This window comes from Lynx rufus, unplaced genomic scaffold (genome assembly GCF_022079265.1).
Source record: "Lynx rufus isolate CCGP_SWC_20201006 ecotype Redwood Valley unplaced genomic scaffold, mLynRuf1.p SCAF_7, whole genome shotgun sequence".
NCBI classification, from domain to species: Eukaryota; Metazoa; Chordata; class Mammalia; order Carnivora; family Felidae; genus Lynx; species Lynx rufus.
In genome coordinates this window covers 131,653,513-131,680,218 of record NW_025814889.1, presented here as the reverse complement: position 1 = coordinate 131,680,218, position 26,706 = coordinate 131,653,513, and the positions used below count along the sequence as shown (strand labels likewise).

Genomic DNA, 26,706 nt, shown 5'->3' with positions numbered 1-26,706 from the left:
TTCTGACACTTTCCTGTCCGCACACGTCAAAATATTTTGGAAATTTGGGCCACTCTTCCTGCCCAAGGGTCCCATCCCCGTGCTTTAACAAAATCCCCCTTTTCACCCCCCAAAAAATTTTTTTGGCAATTTCAACCAACACTCCCACCTGGAGGGATGCATATCAATCATCCTACAGGCCACACACATGACCCAAGCTTTGGGTTGCAGAACAAACATGGCCCCGTAGCCCCAAACAGGTAAGTAGAAGAGGCCAGATGAAGGGCTGGCTCAGGAACATTTCCATGGGAGGCCTGTGTCCACACACCCTCCAGAACCTGAGGGCAGAGGGTATAATATGACAAGGACAGCTGTCCTCCACCTCAAAGGCCCCCTCACATAGCCCAGAGGCAGCAAACTGGAGAATGCCAGGACAAATTTGGCCACCCGTGACAATACAGCCTACCCTTGATTTAAATTCAGATCCGTTGCCAACGTTTACAAATCACACGCACACGCAATCTGGATTTCTAGCTTCTTTTGAGAAATGGAAGAGTCTGGCAACACTGGGCCCACGTTCCCACAAACTACAGTTCACTTAAGTAACGAAGAACCTCCCCCTTTAGTTGGGGGCACAGACACCCCAGTTCACCCCAGTCCCCACCACCTGAGTCTCCAGACACCCAGACAGCCTGCCAGAGCCACTCCTCAGGTTATACCCCGCCTGGTCATGCATGTGACCTGCCTGGCCCCTGAAAGCCTTTGTGGAGTTGGTGACCAGCTCCAGGTCAACAGGCACGTCTGGAAGGAGACCGCCAGGGGCTGTGCGGGTGCGGGAGCCACCTCTCCCAGCTGCAGAAGAGTCCTGCCCATTGGCAGGCACTGAGGACCAAGGCTCCCTGGCAGGGACGGCCCCACAGGTCCCGCCCAGGTGACCAGAGATGTCCGGCCACGGCATGCGGCGGACACAGGGAAGTAGGCAGACCTGGCTAAGGGCAAAGCACCCAAGGCTCCGGGGCACCGGCAGCTGAGGTTGTCTCCGTTTATTGTTGGCGAGGAAAACCCTCGTGAGTTAATACAGTGCGTACTTTCCCCAGAGGTGTGCTGAGGGGGATGCCCTGGAGCACCCCAGAGATAGCTTATAGCAACAGTGCTTTGACCGAGAGCTGCTGGACACATTCCCTGGGGAAAAGGCCATTGTCCCCATCGGCTCCTCCTCTCCCCCGGCCATCTCAGTGGGGTAAGTGGCCATCAGTCCTTCGGGGGAACAAGTTAGGAGAGAACGGACAACAGTCGAGTGTGAGTAGACAGACTGGTGACGGCCACACGCAGGAACAGGCCCGCCATCCCCAGCCCTGGGGGAGGTGGGGGGAGGCCTAAGTGAGGGGTCAGACTACAATGTGTTAAGGAACCAGGATTAGCACCTCTGTGAAACATCCTCCCTCGGCTGATGATCGGGGACCGGAACTGCCATGGGGCCTGCCTCCCAGAGACCCTCATCCACCCGGCGTGGCCGCCCAGCCCCGTGGCTCCGGGGGGTGAGGTTTCCTATGGAACCAGGGGAAATGAGAGAGGCCCCTCCTAGAACTCTGAGGGACAGAGGGAGGGATTTGTCCATCAGGCCCGTTTGTGTCTGAGGACACAGTAATGAGCTCAAACCTAATTAGACTTCATAAATAGAGCTCCTGAGTGAGGAGAAACAGATTCAGGGCCACCTGCACCAGAAAGGAAAACGGGGACGCAGAGCCAGGGCTGGGGCAGGAAGAAGCCAGCGCCACCAAGCCCTGAGTGCTGGCCTGCCAACAGCAGCAGAGGCCTGAAGGCAGGAGACCCTGGCCGGAGGTCCGCCATGGGCGGACCACGCGGGCGGAAAGACCTCCAGGTCAGAACTGTGACAGCTAAGAATCCCATCTGGACACAGTACAGAAGGGAAGAGGAGGGACCAAGGGGCTGCCCGTCACAGCAGGGGCTGGGTGGTGGGCAAGGCAGGTGTGCTGGGCCGCGGCCCCTCCCTGGATCCTGGACCCAGGACCCTGCTCGCTCCGTGGGTCAGTCGCAGCATCTGGAATCACCAGAACCAGACTGGGCAGAGCTGAGCCACAGCTGCCTACGGCTCAGAGAAGGGGGAAGAAAACTCTTTGGCCCAGACCAGCAACAGGACCCTGAGGAGGGAGAGGCTGTCACCAAGAGGCCCCCTCCCCTTGCATCATCTTTCCTCAGGACTGATCCTGATGGGAAGCAGGGAGCCCCCCACCCCCCCGCCACCCTCGAGTGGAGCACAGCCCAGGGGCTGAGCCAGGAGGGGTGAAAGTCCCAGCTGGCTGCCCTCGCTGTTAGCTCTTGTCCCCCGGGGACTTGCTCTTGGTATCACGCTTGTTCCCTAGCAGCTTCAGCACCTTCATGGTCTTGAACTTCCCCTTTTTCTTGCCCTCGGGTTCAGCCTCCCTCTGGAACTCTGCAGAAGAGAAAGGGGGAGTACGTCGGGAGAGGCCAGGGTCCGTGACAGAGGCCCAGCTCCGCCCCTCCACCTCGTTTGGAACCTTGGGCAGGTCACTTCACCTTTCTGGGCCTACAGGATGGGGTTTCTGGCAAGGATCCGGAAATAAACGAATGTGAAAACAGTCTGGAACTCTGAAGCATGGCCAAGATTTATCACGAAAAGGCCCGACCCCTAGGCTGGTGCTCAGCTCTGTGGGTTACAACGCAAACACGGACAGAGCTGGAAGGAACCTCAGAAATCATCTGCCTAACCCCCAAGTTTATAGACCACGAGAATGTGGGCCTTTGAAATGAACTAACACGAACAGAGCTCTTTGTAGTGGCCAGGCCCGGGGCTAAGTGCTTTATTTACATGCATTATCTGAATAGCCCTCCCGTGAAGGGGTGCCCCAATCACCCCCAATCTGCAGACAAGGAGGGGGAGGTCTACAGGGCTGAAACGGCTGGGGCTCCAAGTCACCCAGCTAGTAAGTTCCAGATCTGAGACTGGAACCCAAGCAGCCTGACTAGAGTGCAGACCCAACCACAAAGCCACAGAATGAGTCACTGGTGGAACCAAGATTAAACCCGGGTCTCCTGACTCCCCGGCCAGTGCCCTTTCCACCATTCCAGGCACCGTCTCATCTCTGGTAGGCACTGCTGTGTGAGGCCGCCAACTCCTCCGAGATCAGCTCCAGATGTCAAGGAGGAATGCCTGGCTTCAGGCAGCCACCCTAGGAAAGTGCCCCTTGCCCACCACAGCCCTCCCCGTAGCCCCCCACTCCCAGCCCAGGCCATAGCCCTTCTCGCCACACACGGCCCTCCCGGCAAGAGAGAGGCTGGGAGTCTGCACACAACGTCCCTGTAGCATCCGCTCCGACCCTCTGTTCAACCTGCCCGCCAACCGTTCTGGTGAACCAGAGCCCCAGGAGGGCCTCACCTTTCCTCCTGATCATGGCTTCCAACATCTTGTCTTCCTCTTCCTCCCTGAAACGAGAAAGGGAAGCCGAGGGTCCCACAGGAGGAAGGCCCGGATATTCTCAGTCCCTTCCAGCCTCTGAGTCCCTCCGACAGGGTTGAGCAAGGGTGCGCTGGGATCGCTGGCAGTGAGGACAGGGCTGGCCGGGCCTGCTCCTCCGGACCCCTCCAGCAAGGAACCCCAGCCATGTCACCTCTGCCGGTCCTCATCCAGGCAGTTGACGATGGCGTTGCGCTGCTCGATGAGGGTCACGAGCTCCTGCATCAGCACCTTCTCTCGGCCCCGGTCCTCCTCTGTCCAGTCCTTTTCTGCCCAGGGAGAAAGGTCGGGGGCATGAGTGGTGGGAAACCCGCCTGCCTTCCCAGGAAGCCAGGAACCAATGCCTAAGTGCTGAGGCGGCTGCGGGCTGCCCCCATGCTGGATCCTATGAGGACAGAAAGGAGGGGCCCAGCTGGGTGGGGATGACAAGTTCTGGGGGAAACGAAGGCGGTCCTGGCAGAGACAAAGCATACTAGGATGCCTACCAAAAAACCTTTCAAGGGGGCTCCAGGAGGGCAAGTACAACACACGTTCTGAGAACAGAGACCAGCTCTTGCCGAAGCATTCCTGCTTCTGTTCAACAAATGTTCACTAGGTGGTTTCTTAGAAGAGGCAGGATTCAGGCTGGGCCTGTTAAGAGTCTCCAAGGGTGGGCTGGCCAGAGTGGGGCGGTGGGGGGGGGGGGGGGAGACAACAGGGGACTCCTAGGTCCTTGCACAGTAGAAGCAGTGTGTGGCAGTGTGTGGACCCAAGTGGCACATCGGGACCTTAACACAATGCCATGAAGGAGGGCAGATTAGAGGGGACAGGAACTTAGGGGCGGGGAGCCCAGACAGGAGGTGTCCCTGAGGTCTCACGTACCTACTGCCCCACCAGCCTCCTCCCAAGAACCCGAGCCATCCCACAGGACCACCCAGGGGCCCACCTGTGCCTTTTTACCTCTCATCCAGCCCATAGCTTCCCAGGGGAAGGGTGCCCACACTTAGCCTTCCCTCCACGACATCTGGCACCACAGGCCTCCCTGTCTCGAAAGAAACATCCTGAGGCCCCTTAGTCCTCTCCCAATGTCCTAACACCTCATCTTGCCAAAGCTCAGGAGCAGGTGGCCCAGCACAGTTCTGGGGACAGCACGGGCTTCTGAGTCACGGCCCAAATCAAATCTTACTCTGACGCTTCCCAAACCTTGGGCCCAGGGAGGTTATGTCCCTAACCTACACGTGGGGAAACTGAGGCCCAGGGAAGTTAAGTCCTTGACCAGTATCACACAGCAAGGGGAGAGCCAGGATTGGAGCCCGGGGAACCTGACACCCCCCAAGCCACAGCCCTTATGGCGTTTTGTGGGTCCCTACCTCATCTGGGGCCTTATAAACCAAAGGGAACATCTCTGCAAACGCAACATCTGGGACAGGATGACAAGCCCAGGACGTGCTGCCATCACACAGAAGGCTGGAGAAGCAACACAATATGCCCAGGCCCAGGTTGGCCTGGGGGTGCAGGTGCTGCGCCCACCCCAGCCACAGAATGTCACTGTGGCTCCCTCTGCATGGTGGGGGGGCGGGGGTGGGGGCTGTGCCCCAGCCTCCAGGAGATTTGGGAATGACTCACAGATGGCAATGGAGTGGCTTCCAGAGACACTCCTGCCTTGGGTCTCACCCAGCCCCCCACGTTCCTCAGTCAGTGGAGAGGCAGGGCCACTGTCCCAGCAGACAGGAAGGGCTGTGTGTCCAGGAACAGGACAGGGTCAGAGACCTGGATTAGAAGCCCAGCTCCCCCACCAGTGGGCAAGACTCTCAACCTCCAGCTTTCCATTGCCTCATCTGTGAAATGGGAACAGTGAGGTCCACTGCCTGGACCTAGAAGTGGTCAAGAGCCCTGATGCCTCTGATCTCTCTGCCTAGCTGTGGCTCAACTACACGTCATGGCCAAAGACCCCAACTCGGCCACATATAATAACCATCAACCATCAGCCCCTCAGAGGGCACGGAGTGTTTCCATACCCACTGTCTCCTGGTCCCAGGAATATTCTACAAGGTGGGTACCTTCATCCTGTCTTACACTTGAAGCTACTAAGACTCAGAGAGGCTAAGAAACCTGCCTAACCAGCGCCCCCCCCACACACACACCCCATCCTCTGCTTCCAGCATGTTTTTTTTAATTTTTTTAAATGTTTATATTTGAGAGAGAGAGAGAGAGAGCGCGCGCGCACAAGCAGAGGAGGGGCAGAGAGTTGGAGATGGAATCTGAAGCAGGCTCCAAGCTCTGAGCTGTCAGCACAGAGCCCTATACGGGGCTCGAACCCACGAGCCGTGAGATCATGACCTGAGCCCAAGTGGGACTGCTCCCAGCCTGTTAGTGGCAGAACACAGGACCATGTGACTCTACACACACCTGATCCCTCCCGCTGCCCTTCCACCATTCTAGGCCCTTTGTGCCTCTCCCAGAGCCACTCCCAGGGTCCCGCTGAGCCACACTGTGCAGGGGACCCACCTTCCCTCCCACCACTGGTGCAATCTTGCCATGCTCTAGCCTGATGGCCAGGCATCTGCTGTCACCCACTCACCTGGGGCAGCCCCGGGCCCTGGAGCCTGAAGGCCCTCCCCAGTGGGTGCCGCTCTACCCACAAGTTCCAGGAGAGGGAGCAGCCCAAACAGGCCAGTCTGCTCCCAGGCCTGGTGCTGCCTGAGAGCCTTGTCACCCCTGATGCCACATGAGTCCACAACCCCACACCGGCCATGCTGTTCCCTCTCCTGCCATCGCTCGAGCCCGCGTACCACCTGTTACGTGACCCAGACGACACCCCCCGGCGCTCTCCTCCTCTGGCCCTGCTCCGGTGTCTGCCTATCCCCAGTCTGGAGGGTCAGCACCCAGCCCACTCCTAAATGTCGCCAGGCCCCCGGGCGGGTGCCAGAGGAGCACGTGTGCCTATACCCACCGGGCTTGTTGAGAAGGCACCGCAGCTCGTACTCCACATCCGCCTGGCGCTGCTCCAGGTTCTGCTGCTTGAAACTAGAAGGCAGGAACATTGACTGTTAACCCTGCCCCTTGCATGGCTGCCCTGCCCTGTGCTGTCAGCGACGAGGGAACATAGGGAAGATTCTCCGTTGTAATCTCTGCGGATTCTGGGGACCGGAGCAGGGGGCCAAGTGTGGGGGGGGGGGTCGGGGACTCACACATAGATGAGCTCAGACTCCCGCCGCACCAGCAGATGCTTCTCATGGATGAGCTTGAACCAGTCCACCAGCATGTCGTCCTCACGGCCCTCTGGAAGCCAGATGCCCACTGAGGCCAGGGCTGGCGGCGCTTCCGGCCCCCAAAGAAGCCATCGGGGCTTGCCCCCAGGGAGAGAGGCTCCCGTCACCCCTAAGTCCCACCCGCCAGGCCCTCCCAGCAGCCCCCGCACCATTTACTCCGCCACGAAGCTTCTCCTCCAGCAGGACCCCACGGTGTTCCAGGGCATCCAGCTGGCGCTCAATAGTGTCCATCTCTCCGTGGATGTCCTCCTCGGGGATGTACTGGTCAGCCTGGACCTGCCCGACAATGCCCCGGTGACCTGAAGGACAGCCCATTCCTCCCACCTGCCCGCTTCCCGGAGCTTTAGCCATTTCTGGCCAGCATTGGCCACCACAGACCCGGGCCCTAGGCTGTGTCCCACCCCCCAGCGTGGCCAGGTACAGGATCCCGGTGCAGGGAAGGGTGGCGGTGGGGACAGCCACAGCCCCTTGATGCCCCTGGCCCCAGCCAGGGCCAACAGGCACACCCAGAGGGAGGCACAACTTCCTGCCTCTCGTGGCAACCCTCCCCCCCGCTTCTCTGCCCTTCCAGAAATGATACCACAATGTGAGAGAGTGACCCTAGTGGGCAGATAAACTCGAGAACGCTCTAATCTGTTTAACTAGAAGTATATCACGTGAGTGCTTTGATCCTCGAACTATTATCGGTAACAAGTTAAATGCACCACTCATTGCGCCCGGTTGAGAACAGCTGGTCTGCTCAAAATCCCCCTGGCTGCAAGCTAAACCTCCGGACCAGGCCACCCTCGGGCATCCGAGGGCAGCTGCCCAGACAGCCCATCCTCTGGGAGAGCCCCCGGGGATGCCTGAGGCGGCCAAGGGAGGGGTCCCCAGGGCCCAGGCAGCCGAGTGGCTGGTACCTTGCGCTTGATGAGTGGGAAGCCGTGTCCTGGGGCAGGTGGCCTGGCTGGCTTGGGTCCCTTGGTCGCCTTCTTTGTGGTTGGGGATGTTGTGGGTGACGCCTTCCGGTTAAAGGGATTCTCCTTGCAGGAAGACTAAAGGCAGGGAGAATGGCAGAGGATAAGTCTGGGGAAGAGGCAGTAAGACAAGCCCTGCCCCCCTTTTGCGGCCCCCTGCTGTAGCCTGATCACTACGGGACTACGGGACCATGGCCTGGAGCCTGGGAGGAGGCAGCCCGGGCAGAGAGAGATTCCCAGCATTCAGTCTCGGATGCACTGAGGCATTCAACAAACATTTCCACTTCCAAGCACCTGCCACACGTAGTTGCTGCCCCGGATGCCTTTCTACACTCTTGTTCTCACAACCTCTCTGCGAAATGGGTATTGGAAGGCCGATTTTATAGCGGAGGACGCTCAAGTTCAGAGAGGTTAATTAATTGGCTCAAGGTCATGCACTTCCCAAGGGCCCAAGCTAGGGCCAGGGCAGCTGTTGAGCACCGGGGCAGTGGTCAGGACATGGAACGTAGGGCCAGACAGCTCACTCAGGCCTCACAACCACCCTTTTCTAGCAGGCACTCGGGCTCAGAGAGGTAAACGAAGCTCCTTGCCCAGCACCGCCCGGCCAGGAAGTGTGAAAGCAGATATCCCACCTTCCATCTGGCCAGTAGATGGAGGAAAAGAGTGGCTTCCTCCCTGTCCAGGAAAGACCCCTACCCTCTCTCTGCTGCACCCCCCTCCACGTTTCCACAGCCCTGCATCTGTCTGACCCTCTGCGGAGACCCCTGCCCCCTCCGAGGCCAGCACAGCCAGGCCGCCCCAGCACTGGGACAGGGCCTCGCCTGCCAATACGAGCGGCGCCAGCGTCTTCCAACTGCTCTCCCCAGCTCATCGGAAACAGAGGGGTCATCGTGGGCCCCACGGAAAGGTCTCACTTGAGGCCTGCAGTGCTCCCAGGAGTGTTTAGCCAACTTTCTCCAAGCAGCTCAGGGAGGCTGGAGGGAGCTCTGCTCCCCTCACTTGTGCCGGCCCAGGGATTCGTTTGGACTGGCAGTTGCCCTGGGATTTCTAAAGCAGGGAAAGTACCAGGGCCTGAGTCCAGGCATGGCAAGGAGACAGGGTTTGGTTCCCACAGGGCAGCGCCCGCAGGGGCCCAGCAGGACCAAACAGCCCGAGGCCCCCAAGCTCCTCAGGGTTCTCAGCCTTCCAGCACCAACTGTCAAGCCAAACTTACACACGCCCCAGGATGGGAAGAAGACGTTTCAAAGGAGCTGCCTGAAGGGGGAGGTGTCCAAAGTTGACCTCTTCCCCTACCTGCCCCTCCTAAGGAACCCTGGGCCTCCCCAGAGCAGTCCGAGGCCCACAGAAGGGGCAGGGCCTTCTCAAGGTCACACAGCAGGCGGGTGGCAGAGCTGGCTAGGACGCCGTTGCCCAGGCCGGGGCAGGTTAAATTGTCTGGACCGAAAGCTCAGCCCTCTCCCCCGACTTATCCTCTGTCAGGTCCGTCAGACCATGACGACGGCCACCACCCCCCACCCCCATGAGCTGTCCTGCCACCCTGCCCCCGGGGCTGCACGAGCCTTGGGCCCCAGCGGGCTACAGAGAGTGTGCAGATGTGGACCATCAGAACCTGGTGGCCCAAAAGGACTGTGGCTACAAGAGAGGTGCCCTCAGGAACTAGCCGCCTAGAGGAAATGTCCTGATCCCTAACGACCCCCAGTCCTTGGCACGGGACTGAGAAACAGTTACACAAACAGGCACGAAGGTCACCTGGAAAACGAGCCCCCTGCCCACTCTACCCCCAAGAGGAGACAGAGCCTGGGGTGAGCCTGGGAGGGGGCCTCTGGCAGAAGCAGGGCCTCAGAGAATGGAGAGGTGGACAGAAGGATGTGAAGACAAGTACATGAGACAGGCAAGTAAACAGGGGCCCGGACGCATCACTACATGAAGGGCCAGGTATGGGGACAGGGGAACGGACGCACGGGTGGACGGGTGGATGAATCCGTGCCTCCGCAAATACAGTCGTGAATGGGCCGAGGGACACATCCGGGTCAGTAAATAAGTCAGACCACCGGACAGATCCACCGGACAGGACAGCAGCTCTTAGCAGGCGGGGAGAACTCACCTTTACCTGGAGCTGCGGGGATGAGGTTCCAGGAGAAGGCCCGGGGCTCTTGTCTCCAACCAGTAAGAGAGGCGTGGGGGCAGCGCCACCGCAGGGCTTGGCTGGCTGGGGCCCCGGGCTGCCCCTAGTGTCGGGAGCGAGGCCAGGGCTGGCTTGGGGTATCCGGTCCGTGCTGGGCTGCACCAGTTCCCCAGAGGAGGAGAGGGAGGAGTTGGCGAAGAGGCTGGCAGAGGTCGCGGGGGTGCCAGGGGCATGGACTGCAGGCTCTGAGGAGCTCTTGGGCACGACCGGTGGCTCCAGAAGCTCCCCAGGCGGGGTCTGGCCGGGGCCCTCGGACGACAGGCTCTCCACGCTGAGGGCTGGCGACGGGGTAGCCGAGGGAGGCTCCGAGTGTGAGAGGCGGGCGGTGTGGAGAGCTGGGCAAACAAATGAGCGCGTGAGCGCCACATGAGGAGGTACAGCCTCACCTCACGCCCCCCACTCTCCACAGGGCTGGGGGTGGCCCTGGAAATCCAAGTCCTCCCGTGTCCAGTCGAGGCCGGGGCCCAGAGAACAGCAACGTGCTAGGACCCAGGTCAGGAGGGGCCAAATCATCCGCGTTCATCCCCCACACTCTGGGATGTGCTGTGCCACCTCGTGGCACACCTGTCGCCCCGGGTTTCCTCATTGTTCCCCACTTCCTCGTGCACATGGCGCCTGCCCCTACTTCCCCGCCCACGTCCGATCTGACCCAGGGCAAAGCCCAATGGAAGGGGCAGATCTGCCAGAGGAGGGGAGGGCAGACGGAATCAAGGCTGGCCTCTCCTCTGCCCCGACCAGCAGGAGAGGGAAGGAGCCAGCAGCCCTCGCAGCGGCCGGCCCTGGCCAGGCACCGCCCCGTGTCGCGCTAGTCCTCACGTGGATGATGGACACCGTGCTTCAAAGTACCACCATCTGTGTTTTCCAGATGAGGCCACAGACCCAGAGAGAAGGCACTTGCCCGGGAAGGGCTGGGATTGACACAGCTATGTGGGACTCAGCACTCATCCCGCCCGAAGCATCCGGAAGCTGCCAGCCACCCTTAATTCCAGGGTCCCAGGGCTCCAGCAGGGGCCGGAGCAGGGAACTGAGCACGTGCTCTCAGTCCCACTGTCTAAGGGGCCCCCGCTGAGGTCCTGAGGGCCACCCCCCAGCCGCGGTGGGAGGCCACCAGGCCCAAGGCCTGAGAAAACCGCAAGACAGCGAGCGACAAAAACTACGACGTGCCTGGACGCGAGAGGGCGCAATGGGCGGAGGGGGCACAGCGCCCTGGAGCCGGCCCGCCACCTCCACCTTCCAGACGGGGAGACTGAAGACGGACACAGGGAAGGAACCGCTCAAGGTCATTACGCGTGTGTCACACACAGCCAGGTCAGAGTCCCAGGTGCCCGGCAACTGGAGGGTGGTGACTAGACAGGCGGACTCAAGCCAACCCCTGCCGCACGCTCTCCGCGAGCCGGGCTGCGCTGAACCCCTGGCTGGGGCGCACATATAACCCTCACAACACCTCACCTGCGGGCGCACTACGAAGGGTTAGGAGTATAGAGTCTGGAGCCTCCTGCCTGACACATCCTGCCTCTACTGCTTACATGCTATGAGGCCTTGGGTAAATCACTTACCCTCTCTGTGCCCCAGCTCCCTCACCTGCAAAATGGGAGTGTGACCACCCACCTCACCGGTTTGCTCTCGAATTAAATGAGAGGACACACGTGGCCCCTGGCCCGGCGGGGATCCCACCGCACCACACACACTTCCCCAGCCCTGGGCTGACCCAGGCAGCCGAGCCCCGAGTTTTGTCCGGGGGGGCCCCCAGAGATGGCACTCACCGAGTGGGGAGGCGCTGGGCGCTCGGGGGGCAGGGCGCTTCTTTGTCTTGGGGCTGCTGGTGGGGGTGATGCCATACCAGGGGTGCAGGGACTTGGGTGTGGACTCCGAGTGGGCCAGGGCGGGGCCTGTGGCCAGGCCGGGTGCAGCTGGGGACGCCTCCTGCTCCTCCCCCTCCTCCTCCTCCTCCTCGAAGGGGTTGTAGGGCTTGGGCTCCAGGCCAGCTGTCACCTGGCTCTGCTGGGCCACCTCCGCCACGCCTCCGTTCTCCACCCGCCTGCTGTCCCGGCTTGGAGGTCCGGGGCTGCTGCTCGGGGGGAGGGGGGCTGGCTTCTTCTTTGGCTCTGCCTGCACCAGTGTGATCCATGGGGGATCCTTCCTGGGGGCTGGTGTCCTGGACGGAGGTGGGGAAGAGGCAGAAACCATCAGGGGGCGGGGGGACAGCAGCCTCCTCTCTCTTGACAGTTCCTTCCAAGGAGGTAGATGAGAAACCGCACCCTTCTCTCCCAGCCCAGGGGGGGCCAGTCTGGGTCCAAGGCCGAAATGCACTGTTACAGTCACACGTCGGCTGGGCCCCTTAAGGCCCAGAGAGCGTGAACCTTCACATCACACAGCCTCCATGAGCCCAGCCCAGGAAAGGACTCACAGCGGCTCTCTGCATGAGGCTGAGAAAGTCACCCAGCCTCTCTCCACAGTCACCCACCTATGAAAGGGGGACAATAGTCTTCACTTCACAAGGTTATTATAAGGATCCAATGGGCAGAGTGCCTTGTATACAGCAAGCGCTCACTGAGTGCACTCCCATTTCAGCTGGGGCCCACCCTCTCCCTCACAGACCACACAGGGGAAGCACAGCTCCAAAGAACAGTTGGAAATAGATGCCCGCACGCAGGACGCAGGGTCCCGGGGTGGAGGGCCTGAGCCGGGGACAGAGCTGAGCTTTTCTGGGTCTTTCTATACTCAGCTGCCAATTCTCACAACAGCTCTCTGAGTGAGGCCTCGCTCTCCCATGTTCACAGGGCAGCAGAGGCTTGGAGAGGTAAAGGGGCCCCGGGGGCACTGTCTCCACCAGACTACTGCCCCAAAGTGGGGACCCCGGGGGGAGCCTCAGGGAAGGAGAGGCGGGCACAGCGCTCCTACCCCACCCAGAGTGAGCCTTGTGCGTCCTCGGGAGCGTGTGCTGGTGAGTCATGTGCCCACGGGAGGCCTCGCCCCCCGCCCCCAGGCCCCAGGAACACCCCCATTCCCACCACCAGGGCCTCCGGTGCAGGAAAGCCTCTCAGAGCCAGCGTACCTCTCAGACAGCTTGGGGGTCCCTCTCGGCTTGGGGATGGGGGGTTCGTGCAGCCTTCCTAGATGGGAAAGGAGAGTGAGACAGGCCTCCACGGGCGGCTGTGGGCAAGGCGGCAGAGTCGGGCACTGGGGAACCTGGGGCGCCCTCCCTTTCTAGCTGGCAGATCCGGGACTCCAGGTAGCCGTGGCGACCTCACCTGCAACCTTGCACCTCCAAGGCCCGGCACTCAGGGACATTAGATAAGCACCGAAGGTGACGGGTAAAGAATGGTCATAGGGGCCAGGCCAGGGTACCCGGAAACCCCATCTGCATTTCAGCTGAGAAGGGGGAACGCGAGTGGCCCGCGGACACGTCCCCAGTGCGGACAGGAAACACTGCCTCAACTCAGGCCCAGCATCACCTTCTCCTCAAAGCTCCCCCTGACCCCCAAGTGGCCTCCATGCAACCCACAACAGCCCCCCCTCCCCCGTCGTGACAGGCTCCCACATTCTCCGGAAACCCCTCCGTCTGTGCCCATCTCCCCCTTGACACTGGCAGTGCCTCGAAGGCACAGATCGGCCTCAGCAGGACGTCCGGCCCCAGGGCCCAGCTCAGGCCTCCACGAGTGCTCCCAGTGCACACGCACAGTCAAACCCCAGACACACCCCTGCAAGCGCCCGGCCCCCCAAAGAACCCTCGCTCACCATTTACTAAGCCGCTGCCACCACCCGGCTCCCCCGGGGTCTCATGCTGCAGACTGGACCGGGGCCGGGGCGTGGGGGGCGTCGGGGCCGTGTTCTCAGACGCCTTCCTCGGGGCAGGCGTGGGGCGGCCGGCCGGAGAGCTGCCCAGCTCCTGCGGTTTGCTTGGAACCCGGGGCTTGGTGGGGATCTGGGGCCGGGCCTCGGGGCCGGCCTTGGGCACATCCACCTCAGCCCCGACAGGTGCACCAGGGCCGGGGCCGCCTCCGTCCACATCCTCGGCTTCTTCTGCAAGTTGCCGCTGCTTCGGCTGCAGAGGCGGCCCGGCCTTGGTCCCCGACCGCCCACCCGGGCCCAGCCTGGCACAGTGCTCCGCACACACGAAGGTGCCTTCCTCGGGCCCACTTCGGTAAGCTCCAGGGAGCAGCGTGCTGGAGCACCGCCGACACCTGCCGGGGAGAAGGTGGGGTGGGCGCGTCGACTTAGCCGGGCACCAGGCCTGGGACCCCGGCTATTCCTCCCCCAGTAGCCAAGGCCGTTCCCTCCCTCCCCTCCTGCCATCTGCCAGCCTAGATTCTGTCTCAATACGCTGGACTTCCAGGCAACGTGGGTTTTGTTGCTGGTGTTGTTTTATGAAATAGAATGAAATACGACACATCAGAGTGTATCGCACAAGCGAGACTATATCGTTTTAGGGAACTCTAACGCCAGCTGCGCACCTGTTTACACAGGTTTTTATTCAGGCACGTGTCAGAACTCTCACAGTGTCAAACGTGTTTTCCACTGGAAGACACTGTGAAAAGTCTTTAAAACACCGCGCTCGTGGCCAAAGGTGATTGTGCTGGTGTAACGATGGGCCTGCTTGAGACTTTTGCCTCATGACACCTCAGTTCTGCCATCAGGCCCCTGGGGTTCCAGGCCCGGCCATCATGCGACCACACACACGCGCACACACACATGCGCGCGCGCGCACACACACACACACACACACACACACACACACACACACACAGACTCACATAGACACAAACTAACCCAGAGTCGAATGCATGTTCTGTAACTCGGTCACTGGCTTCTCAACTATTTTCTAATTGCTTTTTCGCAACATATAAAATGTTTTCCCGGGGCGACTGGTGGCTCAGTCAGTTAAGTATCTGACTTTGGCTCAGGTCATGATCTCGTGGTTCATGGGTTCGAGCCCCGCACTGGGCTCTGTGCTGACAGCTCAGAGCCTGGAGCCTGCTTCGGATTCTGCGTCTCCCTCTCTCTCTCCTCTCTCTCTCTCTCTCTCTCTCTGCCCCTCCCCTGTCCACACTCTGTCTCTCTCTCTCTCTCTCTTTCTCTCAAAAAATAAATAAGCATTAAAAAAAATTGAAAATAAATAAACTGTTCTTCTACATTTTCTAAGTTATCTGTCTTTTTCTTGTCTCTTATTCCATTTTCTTTAAACTTGACTTTCCCTGGGAGCCACACATTGAAAACAAGTCGTGATTTTTTAAAAACCCTTCTTGTTTTTCTCAAGGGCGTTTAAGGCAGCTCCTGAATTGTCAGTAGGTCGTTAGCCTCAGAGAGCTTTGGCGCCGGAGGCAGAACCCCTGAGCTCAGCTCCTTCCCTAACTCCGTGACGGCGCAAGGCTTTTCCCCTCACTAAGCCTTAGTGTGCTCATCGGTAAAATGGGGATAAGGAAGATGTTCCGGCACGAAGAGCCCCACAATGTGCCTGGCCCCCTGAGGTGCTGAATCCATGGAATCTCCCTCCCTGGAAATGGGGTGCTGGGAGGGAGTGAAGCCCGCTGCCCCCCAGGCTCCCCCCGCCACTCACCGGAAGCAGTGCCTGTGGTATAGTTTGCCCTCGGCCAAGTAACGCTGCACCAGATGCACGTGCTGTTGGCAGGCCGCGCACGTGCTGCTGGGGGTCCGGTGGGCGCCCTGCTCTGACAGACTGCCGGAGGAGAGCTCCTCACCCTGCAGGGACAGGGTGGGCAGGGGGGGGGGGTGGGTAGAGGTGTGGTCACCAGCCACCCTGTTTAAGAAAAGCCCCCTTCCGGGGCGCCGGGGGGTTCAGCCAGTTGAGCGTCCGCCTTCGGCCCAGGTCATGATCTCACGGTGCGTGGGTTCAAACCCCGCGTCGGGCTCTGGGCTGACAGCTCAGAGCCTGGAGCCTGCTTCGGATTCTGTGTCTCCCTCTCTCTCTCTCTCTCTCTCTGCACCTCCCCTGCTCGCACTGTCTCTTTCTCTCTCTCTCTAAAAAAAATTTTTTTTAAAGAATAGTCCCCCTCCCCTCCAAAAGCCACTGCCCAACCCCCCCACGTCCGCATCAGCTTTGCGGTAGTAATGTACTTCATCAGAGCCCCGGAGGAGCAGAGGGAGACAGTCACCACTTTGCAGATGAGGAAACTGAAGCCCCGAGAGGGGGAGAGACTGGCTCAAGGTCACTGGGTCAGAATGGAAACAAAAATCCTGACTTCCGGTTTCTGGGGCCCTCCCGGCCAGAAAGACGGCTCCTGGCTGTATTACCCCTTCCCCTCTCTCATCCCTGCAGGTTGGCCCCTGAGGGGTGACTGTCCTTGTAGGCCCACCTCGTCTGCCTTCTCTGCCTCCCCTCCTGGGGCTGCAGATTTAAATCCCGGTTTCTCCACGTCCAAGCACTGTGACCTTGAGGTTGCTTCTCATATCCTCTGTGCCTTGGGTTCCCTCCTGCAGACGGAATCCTAGAACCCCTGACTGTCTCAGTCCCAGCTCACCGGGCACCCACACTGCACCAGTTCCCCGTCCCTCAGGAGCCCCTCCAGCAAGGGGAAGCTGGGAAGGGGGAAAAGCCCTTTGCACACCGGGAAGTGCTATCCACATTTGAAGTGTGGCTCCTCTAAACATCTGGGAGCAGGGGACCGGCCTTGGACAGGTGAAGAAACCTCTCGGAGCCTCAGTTTTCTCGACACATAATACCGACGTCCCAGAGGTGTGGAGAGGATACAGTGCAATCATGCTGGGAAGCTAAAACCCTGTCTCAACAGGAACCTGGGGAGTATTTGCTGTATGATAACGTGTAAATCCTGCCAGCGCCACGAGGGCAAAGTCAGTGTTGCAGACTGTCCCATGCCCCCTTCCCAGGCCTGGCAGCTCCTGATTCTACCCCAAGCCCTGGAGAAAGAGAAGGAGCTCCCTGCTCACAGAACGGGACTGGAATCTGACCCATGCCCCCTCACCCACCCTGGCCAATGAGGCTCTACGGCCAAAGCCAATGGGACAAGCACCAAGAATGAACCCCGCAGTGGCCCCAGCCCGCCCACCCCAGGCATCTGCCTACCTGAGCCCTGTCTCCTGGTTGTGCTGGAGTAGGTGCTCCGGATGGCGGGGAGGAGGGTGCCTGGGCCTTTCTAGGTGATGAGACACTAGCTGCCAAGAGACAGGAGGGAGACCCTGAGGCAGGTAGAGACCCTGAAGTCCTAGGAGGCCCCCACCTGGCCTACAACTTGAGCTCCACAGCTATCGCCTTTGGGCAGACCACCCAACACAGCTGGACCAGAGCAGACCCCGACTTCACACTGGCCAGCGGACACCTCCTCTTCCGAGCCAAGGGCAAGGGCAAGCTAGTTAACCTCCCCGAGCCTCCACTAAGTGGGACAGTGACTCCTACCGCTCAGGGGCAGCGTAAACGCTAAGGCAACAGTAGGATCACAGAATTAGCAGCACCCAGTATGCGGCAGGACCAGTGGCTTCCTTCCCACCAGGGGAAGGGGGTTGGAGGGAAGGAAAAGAGACGAGGCACGTGGCGCTGGTCTGAAGATTCAGGAAAATGGGCTGGTGTGGCCCAGAACCCTGCTTGTACTCCCTCAAGCAAAAAAAAACAAAAAAGACCCACCGTACCCCACCAGCCCCCTCTGAGACTCCACTCCTTTACGATTTCAGCAAATATCCACTGAGCGCCTACTCTGTACCCCATGATTCAAATAAAAACCTGGGGCACCTGGGTGGCTCAGTGGGTCAAGCGTCTGACTCTTGATTTCAGCGCAGGTCACAATCTCAGGTTTGTGAGATCAAGCCCCATGTCGGGCTCTGTGCTGACAGCACAGACCCTACTTGAGATTCTCTCTCTCTTTCCCTCTCTCTCTCTCTGCCCCTCTCCCTGCTCATGCTGTGCGCAAGCTCTCTCTCTCTCTCTCTCTCTCTCTCTCAAAATAAATAAATAAACATGTAAAAATAAAATAAAATAAAATAAAAATTTAAAATTCAGAAAACCATATACCCCAACAAGTCAATTTTATGGTTTGATAATTTTAGGAATAAAACCCAAGTTCCTTACTGTAGTCTAAAATATCACTTGACAAACTTTTTTTTTTTTTTTTAAGAATTATTTTAGAGGGGCGCCTGGGTGGCGCAGTCGGTTAAGCGTCCGACTTCAGCCAGGTCACGATCTCGTGGTCCGTGAGTTCGAGCCCCGCGTCGGGCTCTGGGCTGATGGCTCAGAGCCTGGAGCCTGTTTCCGATTCTGTGTCTCCCTCTCTCTCTGCCCCTCCCCCGTTCATGATCTGTCTCTCTCTGTCCCAGAAATAAATAAACGTTGAAAAAAAAAATTTTTTTTTTAATAAAAAAAAGAATTATTTTAGGTTTATTTATTTATTTGGAGAGAGACAGAGAGAGGGAATCCCAAGCGGCCTCCACACCATCAACACAGAGCCCGACACGGGGCTCAAACTCACAAACTCTGAGGTCATGACCTGAGCTGAAATCAAGAGCTGGACGCTCAACTGAGCCGCCCCGGCGCCACGGCCGTGGTGGTGTTTTTTAAGTACTCTCCACGTCCATCGTGGGGCTTGAACTGACAACTCTGAGACCCAGAGGCACGTGCTCTACCTAATGAGCCAGCCAGGCGCCCCTGCGTGTATCACATGTCATTAAGGGGAAGAATCGTTTCCTGAAACTTGGTTCAGTGACACGCACATGCGTGAACTTGGACTGTGATGGGAACGTGTGTGATGAGTCACCGTCAGAGATTCTGGAAGCGGGGCAGCCTAATCGAGGAGCACCCTCCATCATCCCCCTCTGTCCTCATCCCCTCTGTCCTGCCCACTCCCCGCTGAAGCACACAGGCCCCTGTGCTGCCCCTTGCCTGGAACATTCCTCCCCAGATCTTCAAATGCCCTCCTTCTTCTCTCTGTCCAACGCTCAGCTCAGATGTCAGCTCCTCAGAGAGACCCTCCGTGACCACTCGTCCAGTAGCCTCTTCATCCTCCCACTGGTTTTTACCCCAGTTCCGTGATTTGTCTCCTTCATCAGACTTCTTTGCAGTTATACTACCTACTGTTAACCTGTGCTTTCTCTCCCTCCCTCCTGTTCTCGGCTCTCTCCCCAGCGCCTGGCACACCCCCTAGGGGGCTCGGTAAATACTTGTTAAATGAATGATCAAGTGCCAGGTGTTGGGGCTACGTAGCCGTGAACCGGACAGAGATGGTCTGCAGGGGAAGAGGGAGGAGTGATCAAAATATTATGAACAGAGTCTGACGTGTTCACCACAGGGCAGGGAGCCACAAGAGCACCGGGGGGGGGGGGGGCGGTAAATCAGGGCAGGCTGCTTAGAGGAGGCAAAATGTGAAGATGGGAAGGTGGGTAGGAAAGAACGTTGTGGGTGGGAAAAGTGGAAAAGAAGATGGCGTTTGGGGCTGGGGGATCACCACGAAGAAAGGCTTCGCAGAGAAGGGATGTGATAGACTCAAAACACAAAACAACTCACTGTGACTATGGCTGGGGCAGCGAGCGGCTCAAACTGAGCTACGGGAGAGACCCTCAGGGGCCCCACTAAGAAGGATGACCCTCGGGGCGCCTGGGTGGCGCAGTCGGTTAAGCGTCCGACTTCAGCCAGGTCACGATCTCGTGGTCCGGGAGTTCGAGCCCCGCGTCGGGCTCTGGGCTGATGGCTCAGAGCCTGGAGCCTGTTTCCGACTCTGTGTCTCCCTCTCTCTCTGCCCCTCCCCCGTTCATGCTCTGTCTCTCTCTGTCCCAAAAATAAATAAACGTTGAAAAAAAAAAAAAAAGAAGGATGACCCTCACCCGTGCCACCCTGTGACTGCCCATTTCGCACAGCCACCAGGCTTCCTTCACTCACACTCTGGTTCCAGAACACGCCGTGGTTGCTGGAGGGCAGGGGTCAGCTGCCGTGCCCAGGGTCACTGGCACCACGGAGCCTGGTGCAGGGGGGACATTCGGCACGGTGCTGTGGTGTCTTAGCCAGGGCCAGGTTCCAAAGCTACCCAGTCCAGCGAAAGTCAAGTCTAGTCAAAATCGCCCTTGAAATCCTTCTACTTGCCCAGAAAGTACAGTACAGGACCATCTGGGGAAGTCTGACAGCCAGCTTTGCCCCCAGGGTGGGGACACATTGCTGTTGTTTCCATGGGTTGAACATCAGGTGGGATAAAAATGGTTTGCATTTAGGGGCCAAGTTGTATGAAAAGCACCAACTGTGCCTTTAGCGATAAGAACGGGGGTGATCCCACCCAGACGCAGCGAGGGGAGCTGGGCCCACCAGGGTCGCCCGGTGAGGACCCAAGAATACAGCGGGCACGAGCAACAGTATTGTGGAAGGCCCTTCCCCACCCCTCCCACCTCACAGGTCCTCGGAAGGGTGGCCGTCCAGAAAAGAGCTCAGTTGAAAGAGATGAGGGTTTGGAAACAAGGGACCTTCCAGAAGGTAAGACTGAATTGTAATTCTAGGTAAACAGGCTAAAACTCTAACCAACGAAATAAAGAAGTCATAGTATCAACCTTGAGTCCTAAATAAGGACCAGACAGGTTCGCAGGTCCTCGCTCCTCACATCAATCCTAAGAGACGGGTGCTATTCTTATCCCCATCGCAAAGGAGAAACTGAGGCAGGCAGAGGGCCATGGTGGCCGCAAAGCTAAAGTTCTAAGTCCGTGCTCTTAATTCCCACCCTACTGCCTCTCACCAAGGACTCAGTGCTCAGGAAATACTTTCATTTTGATTTCTATCAAAACACACATAGTGGTATCTGTTCAATTACACTATCGATCTCTATGGCTGGGTGGGTAACAGATTATTTTCATCTTTATGCTCTTCTCTATGTTCTCCCTTTTCTATAGGAAGTATATTTTACTCTTAGCAAGAAAAAAAAAATCTGTCTTTATAGAACACTTTTTTTTTTAAGGAGGTTGTCTGCGATGGTCCACATGGAGAGCGGAGGCAAGGCCCCCGGGGACCCAGCACAGGTGTCAGGACAGCTGGATTCTTGTCTAGCCATTCAGCTCTCCTGTTATGTGACTTTGAGCTCCTCGCTTCCCCTCTGGGCCCCTGGGCCCATTTCTTCTCAGCAGAAGGAGAGGCCCAGCTGTCCTCAAGGGAGGTTTCTGCAGGAGGATGCCCCGGGGCAGGGGGCTCAGCAGCCAGTAACCTCAGGGCAGAGAAGTACCCTGTAGCTCCCCCAAGTTCCCTAGCCCCACCTCCAGTTCCCCAGCCTCTCAGCGTTCAGACCTTGAAGGTCTCGCTGGCTTGGGAGGAAAAACCCCAGGGAAGTATCAGCAAACAGGAAGTGAGGGCGAGTGCCAGAGAGGTGAACTCACAGGCAGCGAACGAACTCGCCCTGCTTTGTCTCTCTACCTTCATTTTGTTCGGCGATTGGTTTGGGTGTTTTTTGCCCAGGAGACTTGTGAGCTGCACGAGGGCAGTGATCGTGAACGGCTGCACCCCCGGGGCCCAGCGCGGTGCTGTTGTACTCGGTCCATATGTCAGTGCCTCAATGAATCATCTGGTGAATAAATGATGTGCTGCCTCCCCCGCTGCCCCTTTGAACGCTCAGAAAAACAGTCCTGCACATCCCCGGCCCCACCCCCAGGACCAGCCTCGCTGTAGGGCTGGTCCCCTCTCACCTTGGCCCGGGCTGGAGAAGTGGTTGTAATACTGGGACACGTAGGTCATGATGCTGAGGCAGTCAGGGACACTCATGGAGACCATGTCATTGGGGTCCAGGAGAGCAGGGATCCCCAGCTCCTTCTCGGCCACTTCAAAGGCCTGGGGTGAGGGCAGGCGTGGGTGGAGTGGGGGGTAGAGGGGAGGGTGCAAGGGTAGGAGTGGGGGCGGGGGTGGGGGAAGGCGGAGTGGTAGAGGCAGTGGGGGGAGCGGGGGCAGGTGCACGAGTGGGTATGAAAGCAGCCACAACAGGAAGAGGAGGAGGAGGCAGGGTTAGTGGGCGCCCCTCAGCCTAGGCCCAGCTCCCCTCAGTGGGATGAAGGGTCCGAGACTATAGGCTCCCCTCTGGCCCCACATGATGGCCTGGAGGAGGGCCGGCTGGTAATCCAGACACAGGGGGGCCAGAAGGAAGAAGGGGGTGGGGAGAGGAGCAGGCAGGGCCCCAGTGCAAAGCAGCTTCTCAGGGAGCTGGTCCAGGATCCCCTTGCCTCAGCTCCTGCCCTGCAACACCCCTGCCCACTCCCACCCCGCTCCACGCGCCCACAGCCTCTACAAGCCCACAGAGCTTCCATCCGCTTGGGGACTCACCAAACGGTTGTTCTCGAAGACATTGTCCTTGGAAAGCGCATCAAAATCTCTGTAAAAGGTAAAGGGAGGAGGAGCGTTGAGGGGGTGACTGGGGCAGGGGTATGGAGTCCGGAAGGAACGGCGGCCCCGACCTCATCCCACCCAGTGTGGGCCTCAGCAGGGTTGCGGGAGGGGTCTGTGGACAGTCAAGGAGGAAACCAAGGCAACGGGCACACGCTCACAAAGCCAGGTCTGCCAGGAGGGGGCAGAGGATGAGCTCATGGCCCCCTCCGGCATCCAAGCAGAGGCTGGAAATCACTCTGAAGGGGCGGGGCTCAAGTCCAAGCTTTCAAGTTTAAGAGCCCTCCTCTCACTGTACCAGAAAGCCGAGTCCTGAGTCAGTGGCAAAGACAAAAAACTAAGGGGCGCCTGGGTGGCTCAGTCTGTTAAGCGTCTGACTCTTGATCTCCACTCAGGTCATGATCTCATGGCTCGTGAGATCGAGCCCCGAGTTGGGCTGTGGACTGACAGTGCTGTGCCTGCTTGAGATTCTCTCTCTCTCTCTCTCTCTCTCTCTCTCTCTCTCTCTCTCTCCCCTTCCCTCTCCCTTTCTCAAAACAAATAAGCTTTAAAAAAAAAAAAAAAAAAAAGACAACACTAAGACCAGGACTAATGTTTGTAACGACAGAAACAGCCACAGATAGCTGACCTGTGCCGAGTTCCTGTCTGGAATTTATTTTTGTAGCAACTCTATTTGGCAGGTATTTATCCCATTTTACGGATGAGGACCCTGAGACCCAGAGAGGGGAAGCCACTCGGCCTCGAGAAGCAGCCACATTTCTGGACTTTTCCTCTGTATATCACAAACCCAGAGAGGCCACACCAACTCGCACAGCCTTCCTGCGCGTCAGCCTCCCGGGTGCCCCCGCCAAAAGCCTTGCCCTTCTATGGATGAAAAGTGCCGCCTTGACTCTCCCAGACGGTGGGCCCAGAGGCCAGAGCAGGCAGCACCACCTCCAAGGTCAGAGTCCCAGGCTCTGCTCTTCCGGGCCTGGCTGTGTGGCCTTGGGCAGGTCACCAGTCGTCTCGGCCTCCCTTTTCCCATCTGTATGTTGGGGGAGCTCTAAGACCACCTCCCAGGTTGGTGGGGAGGGTTAGGGTTGAGTCTGGGCGGGGTGAAGGGCGGGCCTCGGCATGCCTTTCTCCTCCTGCCCCAGACAATGAACCGTGGGCAGAGGCAGGAAAGGGGAGCCTGAGAACCCCAGAGGGAGGTGCCCCAAGGCTGGGTGGACTAGGACAGGGGAGCTGACTACGTATGAGCCTCAGCCCTTTTGCCACATCTGGCCGGCTCGCTTCCCTCTCCCCCGACCCCAAAGCCGGGTCCCTAAGTTCTCTTGCTTTGCCACTGCCTAAGAGTCTGGCCATAAGCAAGCTATTTCACACCCCTAAACCTCAGCCTCCTGCTCTGTGAATAGGTGAGCAGTCGCCAGCCCAGCCCCAGCAAAAGCTTGTTCAGAGACCCAATGAGACAAAGGCAACTAGTCTTGGCAGTTTATTTCAGCCTCCCTGGCAGTGTTCCTAGAAGGCTGGGGTCACATTTTGTTCACCCTGTGCCCTCAATGCCCTGTGTCATTCCCGGTACTTCGTAAGTGCTCGATAAATGTTCACTGAATGAATACATTCCGGAAACAGTGTGAAAACTATAAGGGCCCCTGAGATACTAGTTTTTCCTCTGGCTTCTTCCCCCACCCCCATCTCTGTCCCTCATCAACATCTGGACTTTAGTAACACAGATATTCTCTAAGAGTTTTCAAAAACCCTGGGAAGTTCTATTTGGCTCTGGGGGAGACCAAGGACCAAAAAATGAAACCCACATGGTCTCTGTCCTCAAGGGAGGGGGGCAGGGGTGGGGAACAATGAACCAGCCCCTTCAGGAGGGCAAACCCCACCCCCTGGCGGAGGCAGGGCCCACAGCTCCAAGAGCTTGAACCTTCCAGATGATTCTTGCCCTCGGCCCTTACCCTGCCCCTACTCTCATGGAGATCCTCCTTACGCCTCATGTGGCAGCTGGGCCTCAGTTTCTCTGCTGTGCAATGGGCTGGTGGCCCGGGCACTGGCCTGCTCTACAAATGAATGTTTAGACAGGATTCCGGATCTCTTCTCAGAAGGGGAGCTGCCCTCCCCTGCTTAAAACCCACAAAGCTGGGGCGCCTGGGTGGCTCAGTCGGTTAAGCATCCGACTTCAGCCCAGGTCACGATCTCGCGGTCCGGGAGTTCGAGCCCCGCATCAGGCTCTGGGCTGATGGCTCAGAGCCTGGAGCCTGCTTCTGATTCTGTGTCTTCCTCTCTCTCTGCCCCTCCCCCGTTCATGCTCTGTCTCTCTGTCTCAAAAATAAATAAACGTTAAAAAAAATAAATAAAATAAAATAAAATAAAATAAAATAAAATAAAATAAAATAAAATAAAATAAAATAAAACCCACACAGCTCCCCGTGGCTCCATCCCCCCTCCTGAGCCAGCAAGCCTGGCGCTCCGGGCCGGCTGTATCTCGGGTCCCCCCTGCCACGCGTTACAGGCCCCAGCAGTGCTCCCTCCCCCGGTCTCTGCTCAGGTGGCCCCCTCTGGCTGGCACCTGCCATCACCTGGCTCCTGCCGTCTCCGCCACCAGGCAGGGCCCAGCACAGAGTGGTGACTCTGTAACACTGTTGAGTAAAGGAAGGAACAACACACACTCATCATACTCGACTCTCTAATCACACAACTTACAATAACTACTGTTAATTGCACGCTCGTTGCCTCACACCAATCCTGTGACGTCGGTCCTATTATCAACCCCACTTTACAGATGAGGGAACTGATGCCCGGAGGGGGGGTCTAGTGATTTACCCAAGGTCACACACTTAGAACACGTGGGAGCTGAACAAAACCCAACAGCCTGCACTTTGATACTGGTAAGCTCAGGCCCAACAAGCTTAGCTTGACTCTCAGGTCCCTTCACACACTGGCCCTGTCCCCTGCCTCCCGCCTCGAGGCCCGCCCCCTGCCCAAACAGAAGATCCCGTGAGCCCTCTTTTCCAACACACGGGTCCAATGTGGGTGCCCCTCTCCTCCCTCCTTCCAAGCCCCACTCCTGAGCTCACCCACCCTGTGTCTGTGTTACTGCAGCTGTCACCTGTCCCACGGCAGGCAGAAGCTTCGCGTCCACGTCCCCCCAAACCCTCTGCTCCAGGGTCCAACACAGGGCCCCACGGCACGCAGACGTTGTACCCCCCGGTACAGAGTGAACCACGCGCATCTGCACCATGGAATCCTTGTGGCAATCCTCTCCTCCCTTCTCTCCCTCATCAGAGCCCCCCCAGACGCTCCCAGGGGGAGCACAGGTCTGCAGTGGAACAGACACGGAAAGACCGCAGAGCCCGCCTGGCTGGGGGAGCCCTGTCGGGGGCGCCGTCCGCAAGAGAGGCAAGGACCTCTTGGTCTCAAGTTGCAGATGAGACAGGAAGCCCAAGAAGTGGCGGGCCCCAGCTTAATTTTCACTTGGTGTCTTATGAATGAGTGAATGAATGAATGGAAGAGGTTCCAGGGCCCAAGGCAGGACCAGCTGAGGTCAAAGCCCCAAGTTGCCAACTGCTGGGGGGGGTGGGGGTCGGAATAAATTTTTCCATGAGAACCCCACTGGGCAGCTGGGGGTAAGAAGGGGCCACTTCCCACCCTGGAGCAGCCCCGTGGTGGCCTTCACTCAGCCACCCTGTCCCACTGAGGACAGCAGGGCTGTGGGGCACACACTTGGGAGGCAGATGTGTGTGTGTCCTAACTGCGGTGGGAGGTAGGGGGTGTATATCCACCCGTCCAACCACTCTTAAGCGGGGTCTCCTCTGTGCCGGGCTGGAGACAAGACGGCCTGGGGGAACCACAGAAGTGAGCAAGGGGAACCCCTCACAGAGGGGACGGGCCTCAATGCCTCCCTCTCCGGGAGGGAGGTGCTCAGTGCGCCTGTTTGAGAGCACTGTGGTGCGGGGAAAGGCCCAGGGTCCCCAGGGAGAGCTGGGTTCCCCTTCAGAGAGTCAAGGCCTACGGGGGCTCAGCGTCCCTTTGGCGGAAATCAGTGCCCTCTGGGCGGGGTCGGTGCCCCTAGGCCACGGACCAGTATGGGGGACAGGTTCGGTGTCCCAGTGGGCGGGGCGGGGCCTCGTGGGGAAGGGGGGCCCCCCCTGGGTGGCGGGTGCTCAGTGCCTCCAAAGTCTTTCGGGGCTGTCGGCAGGGTCGGCGTCTCGGTCTCCGGGGGGCGGCGCCTGCCACCGCCCGGGCTCCGCGTCACTGAGGGGGGCGGGGGTCCCCAGCTCGGGCCCGCGCCGCCCTACTCCCCGGCCCGCCCGCCTCCCCCCACCCCGGCACTCACAGCAGGTCGGGCCGGTGCCGGTGCAGGATGGCGCAGAAGGCCAGGCCGTCCCGGAAGGAGCTGCTCAGGTCGCGGATGTCCACGCCGCGGTAGCCCTCGCACTGGCGGCGGCACCAGGCCAGCAGCGCGCCCCGCGGCCCCGCCATGAGCTCCGGGCGCCGCCGGGATCAGGCTTCACCCCCGGGCCCCGCTCGGGCCGGTTTCCGGCGGCGGCTCCAGC

At 58.9% G+C, this 26,706-nt stretch overlaps 1 protein-coding gene across 2 annotated transcripts; it reads right to left on the bottom strand.

The window, feature by feature from the left end:
- Positions 1 to 1,007: 1,007 nt before the first annotated feature.
- Positions 1,008 to 26,706, bottom strand: MICALL1 (MICAL like 1). Of its 2 annotated transcripts, none has more exons than XM_047065395.1 (16): positions 26,487 to 26,706; positions 22,109 to 22,157; positions 21,481 to 21,622; positions 16,910 to 16,998; positions 15,425 to 15,567; positions 13,606 to 14,051; positions 12,923 to 12,980; positions 11,631 to 12,022; positions 9,793 to 10,202; positions 7,626 to 7,760; positions 6,876 to 7,002; positions 6,646 to 6,736; positions 6,408 to 6,481; positions 3,630 to 3,744; positions 3,398 to 3,444; positions 1,008 to 2,434 (listed from the first exon to the last, which is right to left on the bottom strand). In XM_047065395.1, exons 1-16 carry the CDS (start codon positions 26,630 to 26,632, stop codon positions 2,313 to 2,315), a joined length of 2,586 nt encoding a protein of 861 aa, XP_046921351.1. In that variant the 5' UTR covers positions 26,633 to 26,706; the 3' UTR covers positions 1,008 to 2,312. The 2 variants fall into 2 exon arrangements, with proteins under 2 accessions (XP_046921351.1, XP_046921350.1); XM_047065394.1 differs by having other exon boundaries at positions 9,787 to 10,202; positions 26,487 to 26,705.

Coding starts and splice junctions, on each gene's coding strand:
- MICALL1 (XM_047065394.1), bottom strand. CDS start 26,632: ATGGCGGGGCCGCGGGGCGCGCTGCTGGCCTGGTGCCGCCGCCAGTGC. Junction 21,623..22,108: donor TCTTCGAGAACAACCGTTTG/GTGAGTCCCCAA, acceptor CCCTCACCCCAG/GCCTTTGAAGTGGCCGAGAA. Junction 6,482..6,645: donor GAGTCTGAGCTCATCTATGT/GTGAGTCCCCGA, acceptor CCTGCCTTCTAG/TTTCAAGCAGCAGAACCTGG.